Raw genomic sequence first — 19801 nt, forward strand, 5'->3', positions numbered from 1 at the left:
CACAAAAGTTAATAAACAGGCAACCCCCCCACACTGGAGCACTCCTGGGCCTCAGAAACCGATGTGAGCACAGGCCCTGCGTGGGGAAAAGCCACTTGCACCCCACACCCCTGACAAGGGCGAGTGCCCATCAAAACACGTGTGTCCCCACCACAACAGGAAGTAGCACCCCAGTCAAGACACGGGCCAAAGCCTAGGTGGACAGTCTCTATGGAGGACACCCGGTGTCTGCAGAGTCACTTGCAGGTGGATTCAGCCTCCAGACCCTGCTTCAAGCTCGCTGGCGCGTCCTGACCTCTGCATGGATGTGTTTGTTCACGTCCCGGGATGGGCTCATCCTGCGGGGCCATCGGAGTCCAGGGTGTGATCATGTCATTATTCAGTGTTAATGTCTAATAAGCTGGGCAGACTCTGTCCTGCTGCTTCCTGGGATCTCTGAGAGCTGCTGGTGACAATGCTTCCGCTCCTCACACTCAGCCCACACTTTCCACCATGTCCCCTACCCTCAGCGGGAGCTGGACACCAGAGTCCACTCAGTGGACAGACTTGAGCCTGTGTCCAGAAAGATTAACTGTGGGGAATGTGCTCCTGGGGCTGAGAAGATTTTCTCAGCTGGGGTGAGCAGGAAGGACTAACTATTCTCTTCATTGGCTGAGGAGTTTCAACCAGAAGAGTTTAAGTGGGAACACAGGATCTCCCACAACCCGTATGAACAGCACCCCAGCCCCTGCAGCACCCCACGACCTTCTCCCTGAGGCCTAAAGGACTCCCCAGCCAGTGCTGACCCCGCCTGCCCCTACCACGCAGGCAGAGCACGAAGAAGTGGGCATCGTCTCCTGGGCGGTCTAGGGCATCCAGAGCATCGGTGGTCACAGTGCCCAGAGGCAGGATCTCCCAGGGGTAGGCATGTGTTGTCTGCCAGGCCGAGGCAGGGAGACATGCGGGCAAATGATTGGGCAGACAGGTTGCAGGGTCTGTCCCCCTAAACGGCACCCACAGGTATCCCCAGAGCTGGGTGAAGCACCAGGCAGCCTCCCATCTGTGGCCATGACCCTTCCCTGTTGGGAAGCGTGTGATTCCCTCACCCCAGACTCGGCCAGTCCCGGGCTCCAAGCAGATACTCCCTGACCCCACCTCCTGCCCTTGGGGCCGCTTCCGCCTTGCAGAGCCCTTTGGGGAGTTCTGGGACTGTCCTGTGTGTCTTCCCGTCCCGCAGGCAAGCCGGGACCTCACATGAAGGGGTCACTTCCCATCAGGGGAGGAAACGGACTTCGGTCACTTGTGTCCCTCCCCCGGCCTCAGGGGCCAAACAACTCCCCTGGGTGCAGACAGCCCTCCGCCGACCACTGTCAGGTTGGCTCTGATGCCTTAGAGTGACCTCATGCCGGCCACTCACGTGGAGGTGTCTCCTTGTATGCAGGTTCCTCAGCGTCCCCTGAGTCCTGTCCTCCCCTCCCAGCGCCTGACCATGATCACCCGGCTGCTGGCCGGGCTCGGGCGGCCAAGGCATAGGCCTGGGTGGCACAGGCAGACCCAGACCCCCGCCCTCCAGCGGACCCCAGCCCTGCGTGTCCACCCCATGCTCACCCGGGCAGGACTGTCCATGTGAATGCGATGTTCATGCGAGGTCAGCAGCAAGTCAGACTCTCAGGCACTAGAGGGGCCGGCGGGAGCATCAGGGCAGGGAGAGATGATGCAACGCCAACTACTTGGCTTCGGAGTCTGGCTTCTGCCACTCTCTTTCCTGGACAGGGGAGTCTGCTTGTTGTCCGGCTCGCCCTGTCCCCTACTCTGTGCCCCCGCCCCAGCCAGTGTCTCCCCCACTGGCCAGGCCCGGAAGGCACACGCGGGTAGCAGCGACTTTACCGCTCCCTGTGGACGGGGCTTGTCCTGGCTCTGACGATGGGGCCACTTGGGTCCCCACGGCGGTCAGGGGGTTTGATGGAACTGGGGGGACAGTTCCTGTCCTCACAGGTGTGAAAACTAAGGAAATCGCCTCTGACACATGTGGTGCACTAATGATCACTGAATGTGCTACAGAACGACACCAATTAAGACAGTAAAAAAAAAAATGTACGTGTCTCAGCTCGGGAGGAATGTCCCTGAGGTCTGGAATCTGGACTGTGTCCAACCCACGGACACCAGCTCCAGAGCTCAAATGGCCCAGCCCTGAGGCCCTGCTCTGTCCATGAGGCGGCGCAGGATGGGGTAGAACATCCTGTGAGTGCTCAGAGGCTCCCCACGAGCCCCAACCATGGAGTGAGAGGCTTGCACACCCTCTGTCTTGCCATGGGGACAACCTCAGGACAGAGACTCGACATGGCAGAGGGAACTTCCCCCCAGACTGCAGGTATCAGACCCCAGCCGCGCAGGGGAGAATCCACTCACACTTGGAAAATTTTAGATGCCAAGCCTCATTTTAGACTGGAGAACGAGCTGTAGTTAAACTATTCACTTTGTAAATCATGACAAATAATGGTGACGGGGCCCAACTCATCATGTCCCACTGACCTGTCAGCCTGGGTGAGGCTCGTGAGTGAAAACATATTCTCTTGTAATTTACGATGGTCAAACACATTGACTTTTAATACATTGATCATAGGTTTTGATTTGTGGGAGATGTGATGATTTCTGCTGCACACCTGGGATGAGCATCGGCACACTCAGTGTGTTCTGGGCGCTGAATAAAATCACAACAATTAATAGAATTGGATGGTGATTTTAATTCCAGAGTGAATTAAAAATTACACTTATTGTTCAATTCAGAATGTTATGCCTTTTCTCCTGAACGTGATGACAGATATGAGTCAGGTGGAAATTCAGTAAATTGTCAGCGACATGTTGACATCTTAAAGGCTCCAGCACTAACATGATGGTGGCACCGACATCTGTCTATTTATGGACATGGACTTGGGATTTTTTTTCCCAACTCCACACGCAGGGATTGTCAGTGTAATGGAAAATAAGTCACAGTGTTAAAATGGGGCCAGGGAGAGATATGTCACGTTATTTTATCCTTTTGAACATGTATTTAAAGTCACTCAACAGATGTCAACATTTCTCACTAACACGTACCCTGATTTATTTTCTTGATTTTATTATTTTTTTGGAAATATTCACATCAATGTGTTGCAATTATTTTATATTACTATATCCTATTGAAATCCTGCCCTCCCCTGGGCCTGCCTCTCCGTCACCCCACAGAGGGAGTCGAGGATGAGATTGGGAACAGGGAGGAGGAGAGCAGGCAGGGCTACCCTGTATCCAGATGTCCCCACTCACACACAGGCCTGGGGTGAGGAACAAACCTGCACCCAGGGGACCCGGGGCCCTGGGACCGGCAGGGACATCCACACGCACAGACCGTCCAGCTCAGCACTGGAGTGGCCTCCTCCCTGAGGAGACATGCATGAGTCTGAGGGGGACAGAGGGGCCGGGAGGAACCCGGGGTAGACTAGCCCATCCTGCAGAAGGGACGTGTGGGTGTGACCCAGGAGGAAACTCTGGGGAAAATGTGGTCTCTGGATCCTCAGATGGGGGGAGTCAGGGGCAGGGAGATGAGGAGAAGCGGGGACGGACCAGGAGGCAGCAGTGAGGCCACAGGGGCAGGAATCTGACAGAGGATTTGTCAGCACACACCACATGGAGACATCGAGCCCAAATCATTCAGTTCCAGGACAGTGTCAGGTCCTGGGGGCAAGAAAACAGGGACCCGCACACCCCATCTCCCTGCACACCTGTCACCATGGGGCCTCCCCAGACCAGGGCTGGAGGAACAGGGACAGGCTCTCCAGGGTGGGGAGGGGATGGGCATTGTCACGTGTCCTCTGGGGCTGTGCCCTGGACAACCACTGGGAGGTGTGCTGGGCGTAGACACTGTAGCCTGCAAAGGAGGGGGAGCAGCAGGACTGGGGTGTTGTGGGGGAGCTTTGTCTATTGACTTTTTTTTACAGAGATGAGTGTCTATTTGTTCAAGTTTTGTAGGGGCGAGTTGAAATATTCAGGTTTCATCAATTTTCAGGACTTATGTGGAGAGTGTAATAATGACATATTCACATGAGGTGGTAATGAATGGCTTGAATGAAACAGCAGACATAGATGATATTAGTGTCCATAGAACTGGAAGGATAAATTATGTAGAAAATGAACTTAGTTATTATCTAGTATTGATAACCCATTTTATTTTCAATCTTGGAAAAATTAAGATTTTGTTTCTCTTTCCTCTTTTACACAGATGATGGCTCCAGGGATGACCAATCTCTCAGCCGTGACAGAATTCGTCCTCCTGGGGTTCCCCACCCAGGGGAACATGGGATTCCTGCACCTGCTGCTCTTCTCCCTGGTCTACCTGTGTGCTGTGCTGGGGAACGGGCTCATCATCCTTATCACCACCCTGGACCGGCACCTCCACACCCCCATGTACTTCTTCCTGAGGAGTCTGTCCTTCACGGACCTCTGCCTCATCTCAGCCACGGTCCCCAAGTCCATTGCCAACTCTCTGAGGCACATCAGCTCCATTACCTTCCTGGGCTGTGTCCTCCAGGTCTTTGTGCTGGTTATATCCATAGGTGCAGAGCTTTACCTGCTCATGGTGATGAGCCTTGACCGCTATGCTGCCATCTGCCACCCCCTGCACTATGACGTCATCATGAGCAGGGACAGGTGTGTGCAGCTGACAGCTGTGTCCTGCTTGTGTAGGTGTGTCATGTCTGTGATGAACACAGCTGGAACATTTTCCTTGTCCTACTGTGCATCCAACGTGGTCCACCAATTCTTCTGTGACATCCCCCAGTTATTGGCTATTTCTTGCTCAGGAAATTTAATCAATGAACTTTTCCCCATTCTCATTGGTGTGGTGTTGGATTTCTGCGGTTTCATTTTCATCGCCATTTCCTATATCCACATCTTCTCTGCTGTCAGGAAGATCCCATTCACAGAAGGGAAGGCCAAGTCCTACTCCACCTGCCTTCCCCACCTGCTGGTTGTGGTGCTGTTTATCTCCACTGGATGCTTTGCTTATCTGAAGCTGACCTCAGGGACCCTGTCCATGTCTGACCTGGTAATTTCTATGTTCTACACGGTGGTGCCCCCCACCTTTAATCCTGTCATATACAGTCTGAGGAACCAAGCCATGAAGTCAGCTGTGAGGAGACTGATGAAGGGGAGATACACCTAAATGTATTAGGAAAGATGACATCACGGCTACATTATGAGACACATTTTAAATTATTGAATCACACTCCTCTTCATATTTTTCTTATTATGTATCATTCCATTGCACAATTTAAAAATATATGCTCATTTTTAAATTATATTTATGGTGACTTCATATAGTCTGCTGCTTGTAGACCCTATTGGCATTGATTGTTCCTCTTTGTTATACTTAGGTGTTGTTTTCTATTCTCTGTACAATGGAGGTCACTGAACTTGCAGACACTCTTTGCTGGTCTCCATTTCTGTGCTCCCAGCCGAGAGGGGCATTGGTTGGGTTTCATCTCAGTCTTGAGCAGAATTTCTCTCACGGGGGCAGCATCTCCAGTCTCTAAGGTGGCTTTGCCTTTAATGTTTTCTTGTTCATGGGTGGGATCAGGGGCCATGGGCAGGACAGAGTTCCCTTTACTTAGTGAGGGAGGCCTTCACAGCATAAATAAGGCCTGAGGATCCAAAGTTAGAATCTGAGTAGTCAAGACCTTGGTCGATAAGGACCCACATATGATGTGGTGGAGACCCTCCCAGAAACACTGGTGTGGTGCCGCCCGCATTTGCCATAATCACACTCACCCACTCTGGACACCAGAAATAAGAAAGTTAGGTTCATGTGCAGTATAATTACAAAAAAAAATTCCTAAAGAAATTTTGAGATACAATAAGAGAACTTAACAAGTTATGATGGTCAAAACAAAATGATAGCTGGTAGCCTGCCTCGTATCTAGTATTTCCAGAAATGTGTTAGGAATGCCATCCATGACCTCACACCACACTTTATAAGAGTGTTGTCCCCATTTATTTCATCCCCAAGAGTGGGTGGGATGGCAGGACAATGCCCTGGCCGGGCAGGTCATCAAGAGGAATCATACCTAGAATGCCTGCATTTTTCACAAGCACTTTGAAATGAAAAAAACTCATAAGATTTACATGCAATGAAATGATACTATCATTTACTATACTTGTAAAGACATATAGGGAATTGAAAGAGATTTAAATTTTGGAAGTGAAATGCCCCATAATTGTCACTTACTGTCTAGCCTCAGCTCCTCTCTGCTGACTGCATCCACCTTTGCTTTCCCGTCTGTGACAGCAAATATTTGAAAATTTCACACCAAAATATTTCATGATAAATATTAGTTCCAACTGGATATCAGACATTTAAGTCGTTATCAAACAGTTCACCTTGCGAGGAGGCTATTCAGGCTGACCTTGCTCAGGTCAGAGCCATGCAGGCACAAAGCTAATATGGAGGCTGCCTGGAAAGGTTAGAAAATGTCAACATCTGGATATTTGAAATCTGGTATGACAACTTGATACTGTTCTTTTAAGTGATTGGTATTTTTAATTTTTCTGCTGATTAATTTCTTCATATCAATTTTTGATACTGTTATGGTTCACTGGTGGGATATAATGAGAATTTAAAATATGTATTAAGAACCTGAATCAGAGTTTTATACACATTTATGAGACTATTCATTATCAACTTTGTATAATATTATTAAAATATTTAAGTAATAAACATTAAATGTTTCAAGGTTGTATGAATTTAAAAATGTAAGCACAATGAAAATTGTTGTGGACACCAAGGTAATATACATTGAGAATTCTAAATACTCTACTGAAAAAAAAAAACAAATTAAATTAAATAAGCCACTTCATTATACTTTAAAAGTTCAAAATCAACACATGAACATCAATTGCCTTCTTATATGCAAAAAAGGAATCAGAAGTGAAGAACTGAGAAGGCAATCTTACATATAATCACAAAATTACCTAGGAGTAACCCTAAAAGAGAAAGTGAAAATATACAGAATATTCTAAGACATTCTTAACATAAATTGGAAACACAAAAAAAGGGAAAGACATGCCCTCCTCATGGACAGGAAGAATCAGGATTTCAAAATATCCATCTGACTCAAAGCAATTTACCGATTCATGCAATCCAAATGAAAATTTCAATGGCGTTCTCACGCATATGAAACAAACATTAAAGAAAAGCATATGGGACTACAAAAGACCACAAACAGCCAAAACAGTCTTGATGAAAATGAGTAAGAAAGGAGTAAGCACACTTTCAGACTTAAAACTATATAGTAAAGCTCTGATAGTTAAGGCAGCATGGCACTGAGACAAAAACAGACAGGTTGGCCACTGGAATATAACGAGGGCCCAGGAACCCACCCTCATCAGGATGGACAGTGACTCTACCACAGAAGAGCCAGAGCAGGCACCAGAACAGGGAAAGTGGGGAAATGTTGCTGGGAAAAGCAGACAGACACACGCAGCAGAGTGAAGCAGGTCCTGCAACACACGCTACAGAAGAGTAAACTCAAACAGATAAATGCCTGTTTCTATGTGTGATGTCACCACTGTCATGCAGCAAACCTAAGTATATGACACCATGAGCAGAAACCCTAAAATACTATTGCCTAAAGATTAAAAGCAAATTATCCCAACAAAAGGACAATTCTAATGTAAGTGCAGGGACAGGGGCTGGGGTGGAAAAGAACCATAGGATACACAATTTCAGAGATGAGTAAAGTTTCTCTTCCTGAAGGGCTGGTGACCCCTGTGGTCATTCACTTCTGCTGGACTTCCATTGTCTTTCCACCCCACTCTCCCTCCCTTGGCTCCCTCCTGCCTCACTCCGTTTCATTTCCCTCCTGCCTCAGGTTTTCCCACATCCCCCTCACGCCCATCCCCAGGGCCTCTCCGTGAAGGGCACATGAGGGGTGATGGGCAACTGTCCAGCTGTCTAGACAGGGACTCGGGGCACTGTTATCACTGATGGTGCCCACCACGGCAGGTGGGGAAAGGAACCTGTACATGAGGATTTGTCTATTCACGTCCATAGAGGCGTGAGCCAGACACATCACATCTACACACCGAGTGTGGTAATTACTCACTGAGACACACTGCAGGACATTCCAATTAACACAGTCAAGTAAACCCACACTTTCCCTCCAGAGGAAGGTCCCTGAGGGCTGAAATGTGGACAGTGTGCAACACACGGACACCAGCTCCAGAGCTCAAATAGCCCAGCCCTGAGGCCCTTCTCCATGCATGAGGTAGCGCAGGACAGGCTGGAACATGCTGTGAGTGCTCAGAGCCTCCACATGAGCCCCGACCATGGAGGGAGAGGCCGGGGCACCCGCTGTCCATGCCACAGGGACAACCTCAGGACAAAGATGGACACGACAGCCGGAACTTTCCTCCCCAATTTGCAATTATTCAGTTCTTAGGCAGTATTCAGAATGGAAATCATTCAGACTTGAACGTTTTTAGAATGTGAGCTTCATTTTAGATGTGAGAAATCATGGTAATTAAAATACTCATTTTATAAATCATGAAAACTAATAAATTCTGAAGATGCACAAGTTTCTCAGTGCCCCACTGTCTGATCATGCTGGATGTGTCTCAAACAGAGGAAATATACTCTCCTGGAACATAAAGTGTTCAAAAGATTAGCTTGTTGTACCTTTATATATTAGAAGGTTTTGATGTACGTGACAATTAATGCTCCATAACTGCCATTTGAACATTCAGCAACCTGAGTTGTTGTGGGCACTGAATAAACAACAACAACTCATGGAAATGCATTGCAATGAACAAATTCTGGGGGAAATTTAATATAATACTTATAGTTAAAAATCAGAATGTTTTGCTTTTTGCCTACACCTCATGACAGACCTAAAAGTCAAATATAAATTATGTGACGTCTACGCAACACTGTTCACGGTTTCAGGCTCTGGCACTAGAGAGAAGATGGGTGTGGACTCCTGTCTCTTCACAGACATGCACTTGGGGTTTTTCCCAACTCCACCACTCAGGGGTCATGACTGATATGTCACAGGAAAAGAATATGTCAGAGCTTCTGCCATCATGACAGAGATGTTTCATATCAGTCACAAGGAGTCTACATCTTGGGCCACCTCATATTCTGATTTATTTTCCTGTTTTTATTAAATTATTAGGAAGATTCCACCAATGCATTGTAATTATTTTATGTTACTTTGTGACCTTAAAAACCCTGTCTCCCCTGGATGTGCCCCTCCATCACCCCACAAAGGTGGGAGAGGGTGAGATTGGGGAGGAGGACAGTGGGCAGGGCTGCCCTGTATTCAGATGTCCCCACTTATGCACGATCCTGTGGGGTGGGACAAACCTGCACCTGGGGGACCTGGGGCCCTGGGATCGGCAAGGACAGCCACACACACAGACCATCTGGCTCAGCCCCGGAGCGACATCCTCCCTGCACAGATGTGCATGAGTCTGAGGGGGACAGAGAGTCTGGCAGGGACCCAGGGGTGGACGAGCCCATCCTGCAGGAGTGAGATGTGGCTGTGACTCAGTAGGAGACTCTGCGGGAAACGTGGTCTCTGTGTCCTCAGATGTGGGGAGTCAGGGGCAGGGGGATGAGGGGACAAGGGGACGGACCAGGAGGCAGCAGTGAGGCCACAGGGGCAGGAATCTGACAGAGGAGGCATCAGGACTTGCTGCACAGGGACACGGAAACCAGATCATTCAGTTCCAGGACAGTGTCGGGTCCTGGGGGCAGAAAATGGGGACCCACACACCCCACTTCACTGCACACCTGTCACTGTGGTGCCTCCCAGACCAGGGCTGTGCTGGAGGAGCAGGGACAGGCACTCCAGGGTGGGGAGGGACTGGGCATAGTCACATGTACTCTGGGGCTGTGCCCTGGACAACCTCTGGGAGGTGTGCTGGGAATTGATGCTGGGGCATGGGCAGGAGGGGGGGCCCAGTGGCTGGGTTGTCAGCTGATTGTCAGCCGAGTTTGTTGACAGATATGAGATTTTTAGTTTTTCAAATTTTGTAGGGGAGAGTTTAAATTTTTCAGTTTTCACCAATTTTCAGGACTTATTTTGAAAATGTAATAATGGCACATGCACATGCATAGAAATATGTGGGCTGAATAATGAAGTCTATGCAGATGATAATTTTTGACACAATAGGAGGTAGAAGGAATAATTATGTAGAAAATAGATTGATTTATTACCAATATCATACCCCATATATTCCATCTTGGAAGATTTTTACATTTTCTTCACTTCAGCTTTCTCAATACAGATGACAGCTACAGGCATGACCAATATCACAGCCATGGCAGAATTAGTCCTCCTGGGGTACCCCACCCAGGGGACCATGGGCTTTCTGCACCCGCTGCTCTTCTCCCTGGTCTACCTGTGTGCCCTGCTGGGGAACGGGCTCATCGTCCTCATCACCACCCTGGACCAGCACCTCCACACCCCCATGTACTTCTTCCTAAGGAGTCTGTCCCTCACGGACCTCTGTCTCATCTCAGCCATGGTCCCCAAATCCATTGCCAACTCTGTGAGGCACAGCAGCTCCATCTCCTTCCCGGGCTGTGTCCTCCAGGTCTTCATGGTGGTTATTTCAGCAGGTGCAGAGATGAACCTGCTCACGGTGATGAGCCTTGACCGCTATGCTGCCATCTGCCACCCGCTGCACTATGAGGTCCTCATGAGCAGGGACAGGTGTGTGCAGCTGACAGCTGTGTCCTGGCTGGGTGTGGGTATATTGGCTGTGATGCACACAGCTGGAACCTTCTCCTTGTCACACTGTGGGTCCAACGTGGTCCACCACTTCTTCTGTGTCATCCCCCAGTTATTGGCTATTTCCTGCTCAGGGAATTTAATGAGTGAACTTGTCCCCATTCAGATTAGTGTGGTCTGGGTTATGTGCTGTTTTATTTTCATCATCATTTCCTATGTGCACATCTTCTCTGCTGTCAGGAAGATCCCATCAACAGAAGGGAAGGCCAATGTCTACTCCATCTGCCTTCCCCACCTGCTGGTTGTGATGCTGTTTCTCTCCATTTGATCCTTTACTTATCTGAAGCCTAACTCAGAGACCCTGTCCGCGTCTGACCTGGTCATTTCTATGTTCTACACAGTGCTGCCCCCCACCTTTACCCTGTCATATACAGTCTGAGGAATAAAGCCTTGAAGACAGCTTTGGGGAGACTGATAAAAGGCCAATTATCCAACAAATAAGGCATCATCAATTATTCACCCACATTTATTCAGTTTCCCACTAACTCTACATTCATCATTCACAAGGTAAATATGCTTCCCATTAGTATTTTTCTTTTGTTGCATATTCATACTCTCATATTGTCAATGGGCTCCTGTTTCCTAAAATAATGCAATTCATTGCCAAACCTCTCCCTGTGTGATGTTCATAAACTGAACCCAGCTCACGGTTAAAAACATGTATTTGGTGTAGAAAGAATGTTCTAGAACTAACACATCACCAATGTTTACCGAAACCAAGCGGTGGTGAAGGGGTTCTGTCCTTGGGAACACATGGTCACGGGACCCCAGATCTGACACTCGGTTCCCACAGCCTCAGTGGTGACTGAGGGCCCTGTCCCTGTGGAGGGGAGGGCAGACAGGTGAGTGGGGTGCCCCCCACCATTCCTACAGGAGCATCTTCCTCTAAGACACATTCATGTTTCTGTTCAAAAGACAAGGAATCTCCTCCTGAATCTGCCAGAGATGGGCGGAAGGTGATACTTAAGGAGTCGGAATGGACATCTGCGGCTGCCGGGAGTGTTCTCTTCCATCCGTCCTGTTTCGATCGAGACTCTCCACTGCCTTTATGGAGTTTTTTTGAAAATAAAATAGCTCTTAGGAGAATGCATTGCTGTGAAGAGCTACCTTTCTGATTTTCACATTTATGACTTTGAAGCTGTGTGCTGTCCTCGGGCTCACGGGCAGCTCCCCTCAGGTTCCAGGTTGCCCCTCGAGGTGCAGCAGGTCTGCTTCCCAACTGTCCTGAAGAGAACTCTGGCGCTCACTGTGCCTCTGCGCTGGGGACTGTGTCGTTCCTTATTTAAACATCCTGTGAGGAGAGCAGGGTGGTGTCACCGACTCCTGTCTTTCCGTGGCATCTGCCCTGCACGGCCGAGGTTCTCGCATGTTTCCCTGACCCTGAGGACCGAGCTGGTGATCTTCTGCCCCTCACGCCCTTTCTCTAGGGCAGGCCACTGTGTCCCGCACTCTCCCGGTGGCTCTACCATCGTCAGCCCCTGAGTGAGCTTCGCAAGGAGAAGGCCCGGTGGCCACAAGCTCGAGTCGATTCCAGGACCCAGTCACACGGCCCGGAAGTTGCTTGCGTGTAGATTCTCCCCAGCATGGCCTGAGCAGCCGCTCTGGGCTGCTCCTGAGTGTCACTGCACCACAGGGGTGACAGGACCACAGTCCCCACCGCCTCGTCGACACGCCCTTCCCGGGTCAGATACCAACCGTTTGTTTTCCATTTGCCCTTTGAACCTAAGCACCGAGTGTGCGGGAAGGAGACTTTCCCCATGGGCTCCATCGTGCCACACTGTTCTTTCCTGTGACAGTTTGTGGCTGCATGTGACGACTGGAGATTAATGCTGCCCTTCCTCACCCTTCTAGTCTGGAGAGCTTTGGCTATTTGAGAGTTTCTCGTGATTCCCTAGGAATTTCAGCAATATCTGTTCTATTCTCTCAAGAATGCCATGGAGGTTCCCACTGGAAAGGCGCTGTGTTTAGTAGGAGGCTTTTGGATAATACTGACCCAACTGACCTGTCTGCTGGGGACGTCCTTCCACTTCGTTTATCTTCCAATATTCCTTTTCAGTGTTTGGAAGTGTTCCTCTTTGAGTCCTTTACCTCTTTGCTAGATTCATTTATCCCCAAAGTCAATTTCTTTACTGACTTTGAGGGGAAGGTATTCAATTTCCTCCTCCTTAGACTGGTGGTGTGCCCAGAGGAAGGCGCTGATTTGTCCACGGAGAATGAAGACGCTACGGATGAAGTCTGACAACTACATCCCCATGAAAAAAATCTTTGCATGATGCTTTTCACGGTCTCTGTGTGTTTTCTTTAGCATTCTTCGATCCAAAAGTAAAGGTACTCTCAATTAATTCTCATTAACAACCCATACATCTTACTATTGCCCCTCAAGCTACAATGGAGAGAGTGCCTGGCCAGGAGACAACGGCCGGCACGCGAAGGCAGAGGAGATTTCTGATTAAGGATTTTTCCACATCGGGATACTTTTTTCCATGTTGGCTAAAATGTCAATATAGAATAATAAAGATTAACTCTAACAATAGATGCCCTGACTCTGTGCTTGAAGGTATATAAATACAACTTTCCTTATTGATGGGAAGAATAGTGGTTTCTACTTTTACGGTGGGAAATGCTAATGCTGTTTTAAAGTTTATATGTGAAAAAGCAGGTAAGAGGAGGCTGTTCTGGCCACAGCCAAACCTCCCACGCAGGACGCTCCCTCCTTCCCAGCTGCTCCTGGAGCCTCGATTTCATAGTCAGAGATTACTTATTTCTACCGGGGAGGGGAGAGCAGGGGGCAAAGTATGTGGACAGAAGGGGGGCTGTGGCCTTGGGGGGCTGTGGTGACTGCATGAGAGATGTTAGTCTGTACCCCTAAATCACGCACTGTCTATGAGACCAAGGTTGCAGAATCACAAAATAAAAATGTAAACAAATACAGACAAATGGGTTCAGAAGGGGAAACTAGTCACATTTCTCAGAGACATACACAAATTCACATCCCAGGAGACCCAGACCTCAGCCATTCTCTCTTGCTTCTGCGGAATTTCTCCCTCCTCACCCCTCCTCTCACTTTCTTCATGTCCTCCCTCCCTCCTGCTCCGGCTCCACACAGCCCTCACCCCCCATCCACCACCTGCCAGGCCCCGAGAGGGCTCACAGTGGCAGGCGGTAACTTGCCAGCTCCCCGTGGATGGGGCTTGTCCTGACTCTGAAGATGGGGCCACCCCCGGGCCCCACGGCAGTCAGGGGAGGGGATGGGGCTGGGAGAAGAGGATGAACTACATTCCTCCCCACATGGGAAACCACCAACAAAATTGCCCCTGACACACTCAGACACCAATTATCAGTGAATGTGCCGCAGGACGAAGCCAATTAAGACAGTGACCTGAACAAGGGCGCTTTTCCCTCTGGAGTAAAGTCACTTGTTGTATGGATCTTGGACAGTGTCCAACCCATGGACACCAGCTCCAGAGCTCAAATATCCCAGCCCTGAGGCTCTGCTCTGTCCATGAGGCGGCACAGGACGGGGTGGAACATCCTATGAGTGCTCAGAGGCGTCCTCACGAACCCCGACCATGGAGTGAGAGGCCGGGACACCCTCTGCCCTGCTATGGGGACAACCTCAGGACACAGACTAGTCAAGAGAGCGGGAACTTCCCCCCAGACTGCAGGTATTTCAGGGGAGCATCCACTCACACTTGAAAACTTTTAGATTTCAAGCTTCATTTTTAGACTTGAGAACGTGCTAAACTTTCATTTTGTAAATCACAACCCTTATGCTGACGGGGCCCAAGTCGCCATTTCCCACTGCCCTTTCAGCCTGGGTGAGACTCAGGTAGAGAAAACACATTATCTTGTAATTTACGATGGTCAAAGGTATTGACTTTTAATGCATTGTTCATAGGCTTTGGTTATGGGAGACGTGACGATTATTGCTCCAGACCTGGGGTGTAGCTTCAGCGCACTCAGTGGGTTCTGGGCGCTGAATAAAATCACAACAATATTGGGATTAGATTGTAAAGAAGATATTCCAGTCAAAATTAAAAAATAAAACTAGATGTTTAAATTTGGAACATTATGCCTTTTTGTCCCAAACATTATGACAAAAATGAGTCAAGTAGAAAATCAGTAACTCGGGCCTCCCCGGTGGCGCAGCGGTTGAGCGCTGGGTTGCGAAGCTGCCCGCGACCTCTGCGGTGCTGGTTCGATCCCCAGCTGCTCCCCGGCCACCTGAGGAGGGTCCCACATGGCGCGCAGACCTCTCCTGCAGCCCGCTGCTCCCCTCAGCAGTGTACTTCGGTCCTTCTGCCTGCTCTGCTCCCCGCTCTGGCTCTGGTGGATTCTCTCACCCTCCCGTGCTTCTGACTGTACCCAGTGCATGTATAACAAAACAAAGAGAAACAAACAAACAAATAAAACATGCCTCTATAAAAAAAAAAAAAAGAAAAAGAAAATCAGTAACTCTTACAGCAACATGTTGACCGCTCCATGGCTCTGACATGAACATGAGGCTGGCGGGGACATCTGAATATTTATGGACATATGAATATTATGGACGTGAACTTGGGATTTTTCCCCAATGCCCTCACTCGGGGACTGTTAGCAATATTGTAACATAAAGTCACAGTATAAACAGGGCCTGGAGGAGATAGATGTCAAGTTATTTTATCCATTTTAAATAGGTATTTAAAGTCACACAACATATGTCAACATTATTAATAACCAGGTAATACATTTCTTTACCTCCATGAATCCTGATTTACTTTCTTGTTTTTATTAAATTTCAGAAGTTATCTCTGCCAATGTACTGCAATTATTTTATATTACTATACTCTCCAAAAGTTCCTGCCCTCACCAGGACTGGCCCACGTCACCGTACAGAAGGGGGAGAGGTGAGAAGGGTGGAGGAGAGAGGGCAGGGCTGCCCCGTGTCCAGATGTCCCCAATCACACACGGGCCTGGGGGGAGGAACATACCTGCACACGGGGGACCTGGGGCCCTGGGATTGGCAGGGACATCCACATGCACAGACCATCCGGCTAAGCTCCGGAGCGGCCTCCTCCCTGCACAGACGTGCATGAGTCTGGGGGGGGGGCAGAGGGGCCAGGAGGGACCCGGGAGTGGACAAGCCCATCCTGCAGGAGGAACATGTGGTTGTGACCCAGGAGGAGACTCTGCAGGAAACACTGTCTTTGAGTCCTCAGATGTTGGGAGTCAGGAGCAGGAAGATGAGGAAACAAGGGGACGGACCAGGAGGCAGCAGTGAGGCCACAGGGGCAGGAATCTGACAGAGGAGGAGTCAGGACATGCGGCACGGGGACGCAGAGCCCAGATCATTCAGTTTCAGGACAGTGTTTGGTCCGGGGAGTAGGAAAATGGACACCCGCACATCCCATCTCCCTGCACACCCGTCACTGTGTGCCTCCCCAGACATGGGCTGTGCTGGAGGAGCAGGGGCAGGTTTTCCAGGGTGGGGAGGGGCTGGGCATGGTCACGTATCCTCTGGGGCTATGCCCTGAACAACCTCTGGGAGGAGTGCTGTGCGGAGACCCTGGGGCCTGGACAGGAGGGGGAGCCCCAGGGCTGGGGTGGGTTGTGGGGGAGCTTTGTCTATTGACTTTTTTGACAGATATGAGATTCTAATTGTTCATGTGTTGTAGGGGACAGTTGAAATTTTCAGTTTTCACAAATTTTCAGGACTTATGTGGAGAGTGTAATAATGACATATTCACATTAATTGGTAATACATGCATTGAATGAAACAGCATAATTAGTTATTAGTGTACATAGAATTGTAAGGAATAATTATGTAGAAAATACATTCAGTTATGTTGTATTGATAACCCATTTTATTTTCAATATTGGAAGAATTAAAATTTTGTTGCTCTTTCCTCTTTTATACAGATGATGGCTTCAGGGGTGACCAATCTCATGGCTATGACAGAATTTGTCCTCCTGGGGTTCCCCACCCAGGGGACCATGGGCTTCCTGCACCCGCTGCTCTTCTCCCTGGTCTACCTGTGCCCCCTACTTGGGAACAGGCTCATCGTCCTCATCACCACCCTGGACCGGCACCTCCACACACCCATGTACTTCTTTCTGAGGAGTCTGTCTTTCTTGGACCTCTGTCTCATCTCAGCCACGGTCCCCAAGTCCATTGCCAGCTCTCTGAGGCACAGCAGCTCCATCTCCTTTCTGGGCTGTGTGGTCCAGGTCTTTGTGCTGGTTATGTCAGCAGCTACAGAGATGAGCCTCCTCACAGTGATGAGCATTGACCGCTATGCTTCTATCTGCCATCCCCTGCACTATGAGGTAATCATGAGTAGGGACAGGTGTGTGGAGCTGACAGCTGTGTCCTGGCTGTGTGGGTGTGTCATGTCTGTGATGAACAGAGCTGGAACCTTCTCCTTGTCCTACTGTGGGTCTAACCTGGTGGTCCACCAGTTCTTCTGTGACGTCCCCCAGTTATTGGATATTTCCTGCTCAGAAAATTTAATGAGCGAAATTGTCCCCATTTTCATCAGTGTGGTCTGGGGTATCTGCTGTTTCATATTCATCATCATTTCCTATGTCCACATCTTCTCTGCTGCCAGGAAGATCTCATCCACAGAAGGGAAGGCCAAAATCTACTCCACCTGCCTTCCCCACCTGCTGGTTGTGGTGCTGTTTCTCTCCACTGGATTCTTTGCTTATCTGAAGCCGACCTCAGAGACCCCATCCTTGTCTGACCTGGTCATTTCTATGTTCTACACGGTGGTGCCCCCCACCTTTAATCCTGTCATATACAGTCTGAGGAACCAAGCCATGAATTCGGCTGTGGGGAGACTGATGAAGGGCCAATACTCCAAGATGTGAGATATCACAATCTACAATTATAACCCCTCATTAATTCAGCTTTTTCCCACAACTCTTACATGTAATTTATAAGCATAGATTTATTACATTAGGATTATTCCCTTGTCACAAATTCATATTCTCATAATTCTCACTATACTCTGTTTTCCTAAATTGCTGCATCTTTCCCCCAAGCCCTCCCTGTGTGATATTCATAAACTGAATCCAGCTTGTGGTTCAAAACTTGTATTTGGTGTAGAAAGAATGTTCTAGAACTCACATTCACCAACATTTACATTATGTGAGCAGTGGTAAAGGGGTCTGTCCTCAGGACCATATGGCTACGGGGCCCCAGTCCTGGGGCTCGGGTCCCAAAGCCTGCGTGTGTCTCCACCGAGGGCCTTGTCCTCATTGATGGCAGGGGAGAGATTGAGTGGACCCCCGTCCCTCACGATTCCTCATGGGGCGTCTTCCTCTAGAAGAAGTTCCTGTTGCTGCTCAAAGGACAAAGGAAACCACACTTGATTCTGCCAGAGGTGGAAGGATGGACGCTTCCTTGGTTAGTAGGAATCTATGAGTGAAACCTGGAATGGATGGAACATTAATTTCTATGATGCCTGTTTGGATGCCAACATGACTGCACCCCTCAATGTGGTGTTTTCAAAAGTCAAGTTATATGTATTATCTTTGAAGAACTATGTTTCTATGTAAAAGTTTATACTTTGTAACTTGTCATTGTGTTGATTTTTAAGTTACTTTACTTTTCCAGATTGTATCTTGATCCTCTACCAGGTCTTCTCCACCGTCTTGCAGATTACACTTAAGTTCACTTTTCTTCCACTTGGGAACTGTGTTGTTGTTGTTTTTTTTTTTTTTATGATGTAAAACATTATGCAAACTAAAGCTTGTTGTTATTTGCGATTTTTCAAAATAATTCCACACATCTGCACTGTGGTCACAGAGGTTCTCTTTCTTTTTTCCCTAACAGTGAGAACGTGAGCTGGGGACAACGTTGCTCCTCTCTGGGAGCAGGTCACTCTCCTGACCAATGAGTACATTTTGTCCATGAAACTATTTGTGATAACAAAATGTAATTAATCACAAGACATGACTCGTCCATTCAAATTTCAGAATGAAACCTGTGCTAGAAAACCACTCAAAGTAATATTCATTTCAGTGATAGCATGAGAGCACACGGCCTCCCTGGTGGCAAAGTGGGTTGAGTGCTGCACTGTGAAGCTGTGAGCAGCCTTTACAGCGCAAGTTCTTTCCCCAACCAGCCAGGGAACTACCCACATGGCGCGGCAGACCTCTCCTGTCTTGCCTGCTACTCCCCACCGCAGTGTCTTCAGTCCATCTGCCTGTTCTGCTCCCCACTCTGTCTGTGGTGAATTCTCTCACCCTCCTGTGCCTCTGTATGTACCCCAGTTCTTGTATAAATAAATAAATCTTAAAAAAATAAACATGAGAGCACAGTCCCCATCCCCTTGGGATATGATGTCATTCCCTGGTCAGATTCCTGTTGATGCATTTTTTGTTTTTCCTTGAACAAATCCAGTGAGTGTCTGCGAGGATCTTTCCATGAGTGTTTCATCAAAACATCATGTTAACTTGTTATTTTTCTTATCAAGGAGGACACTCATTTTCACTTTTTACTGTTTTCATCGTGGGTCACTGTTCAGTTCCCCACATGCATCAGTGTCCACTCAGAATCTACTAAATGCCCTGCAGTGCCCGGCCCCTCGGTCCACACTCCTGCTCTCCTTCCCTGTTCTGTCTGGTAATGAGCAAATTTTTGTACTCAGTCCAACATTTCCTTTTGCTGTTTGCCACTATAATTTTTTAATTGTTGACTTTTATATTTTAATACACAGATGGGTGAGAACAGCCAATGTCTTTCATTTTTTGACTTATCTCACTAGCATACGCTCTCCAACATCCACCTTTGGTGCCTAAGGACACTAGTTCACCTCTTTAATAGCCGTGCAGTATTCCATGGAGTGTGGAATGAGAACATATGTATTCACTCCTCTGTCCCCGGCACTTGAGTTGGGGCCACGGCCAGCAACAGTGGACGGTGCTGCTGGGAACACAAGTGTGCGTGGTCTGCACTGCAAAGTCTGCACATCTGGGACAAATACCCGGATGAGGTTGGTCCGTCCTGTGGT

At 48.6% G+C, this 19801-nt stretch overlaps 1 protein-coding gene across 1 annotated transcript in view; it reads left to right on the forward strand.

Moving 5' to 3' along the window:
- The window catches only part of LOC311176193 (olfactory receptor 14A16-like), a gene marked incomplete at both ends in the record, with an annotated part of 94613 nt that overhangs the window by 63378 nt on the left and 11434 nt on the right, over positions 1–19801 (forward strand). The window contains one exon of the mRNA XM_084241493.1: positions 16841–17555. Coding sequence (XP_084097619.1) covers positions 16841–17555 — 715 coding nt within the window. The remainder of the gene's footprint in view (positions 1–16840; positions 17556–19801) is intronic.

This window comes from Talpa europaea, assembly GCF_964194135.1.
Source record: "Talpa europaea genome assembly, chromosome: 8".
NCBI classification, from domain to species: Eukaryota; Metazoa; Chordata; class Mammalia; order Eulipotyphla; family Talpidae; genus Talpa; species Talpa europaea.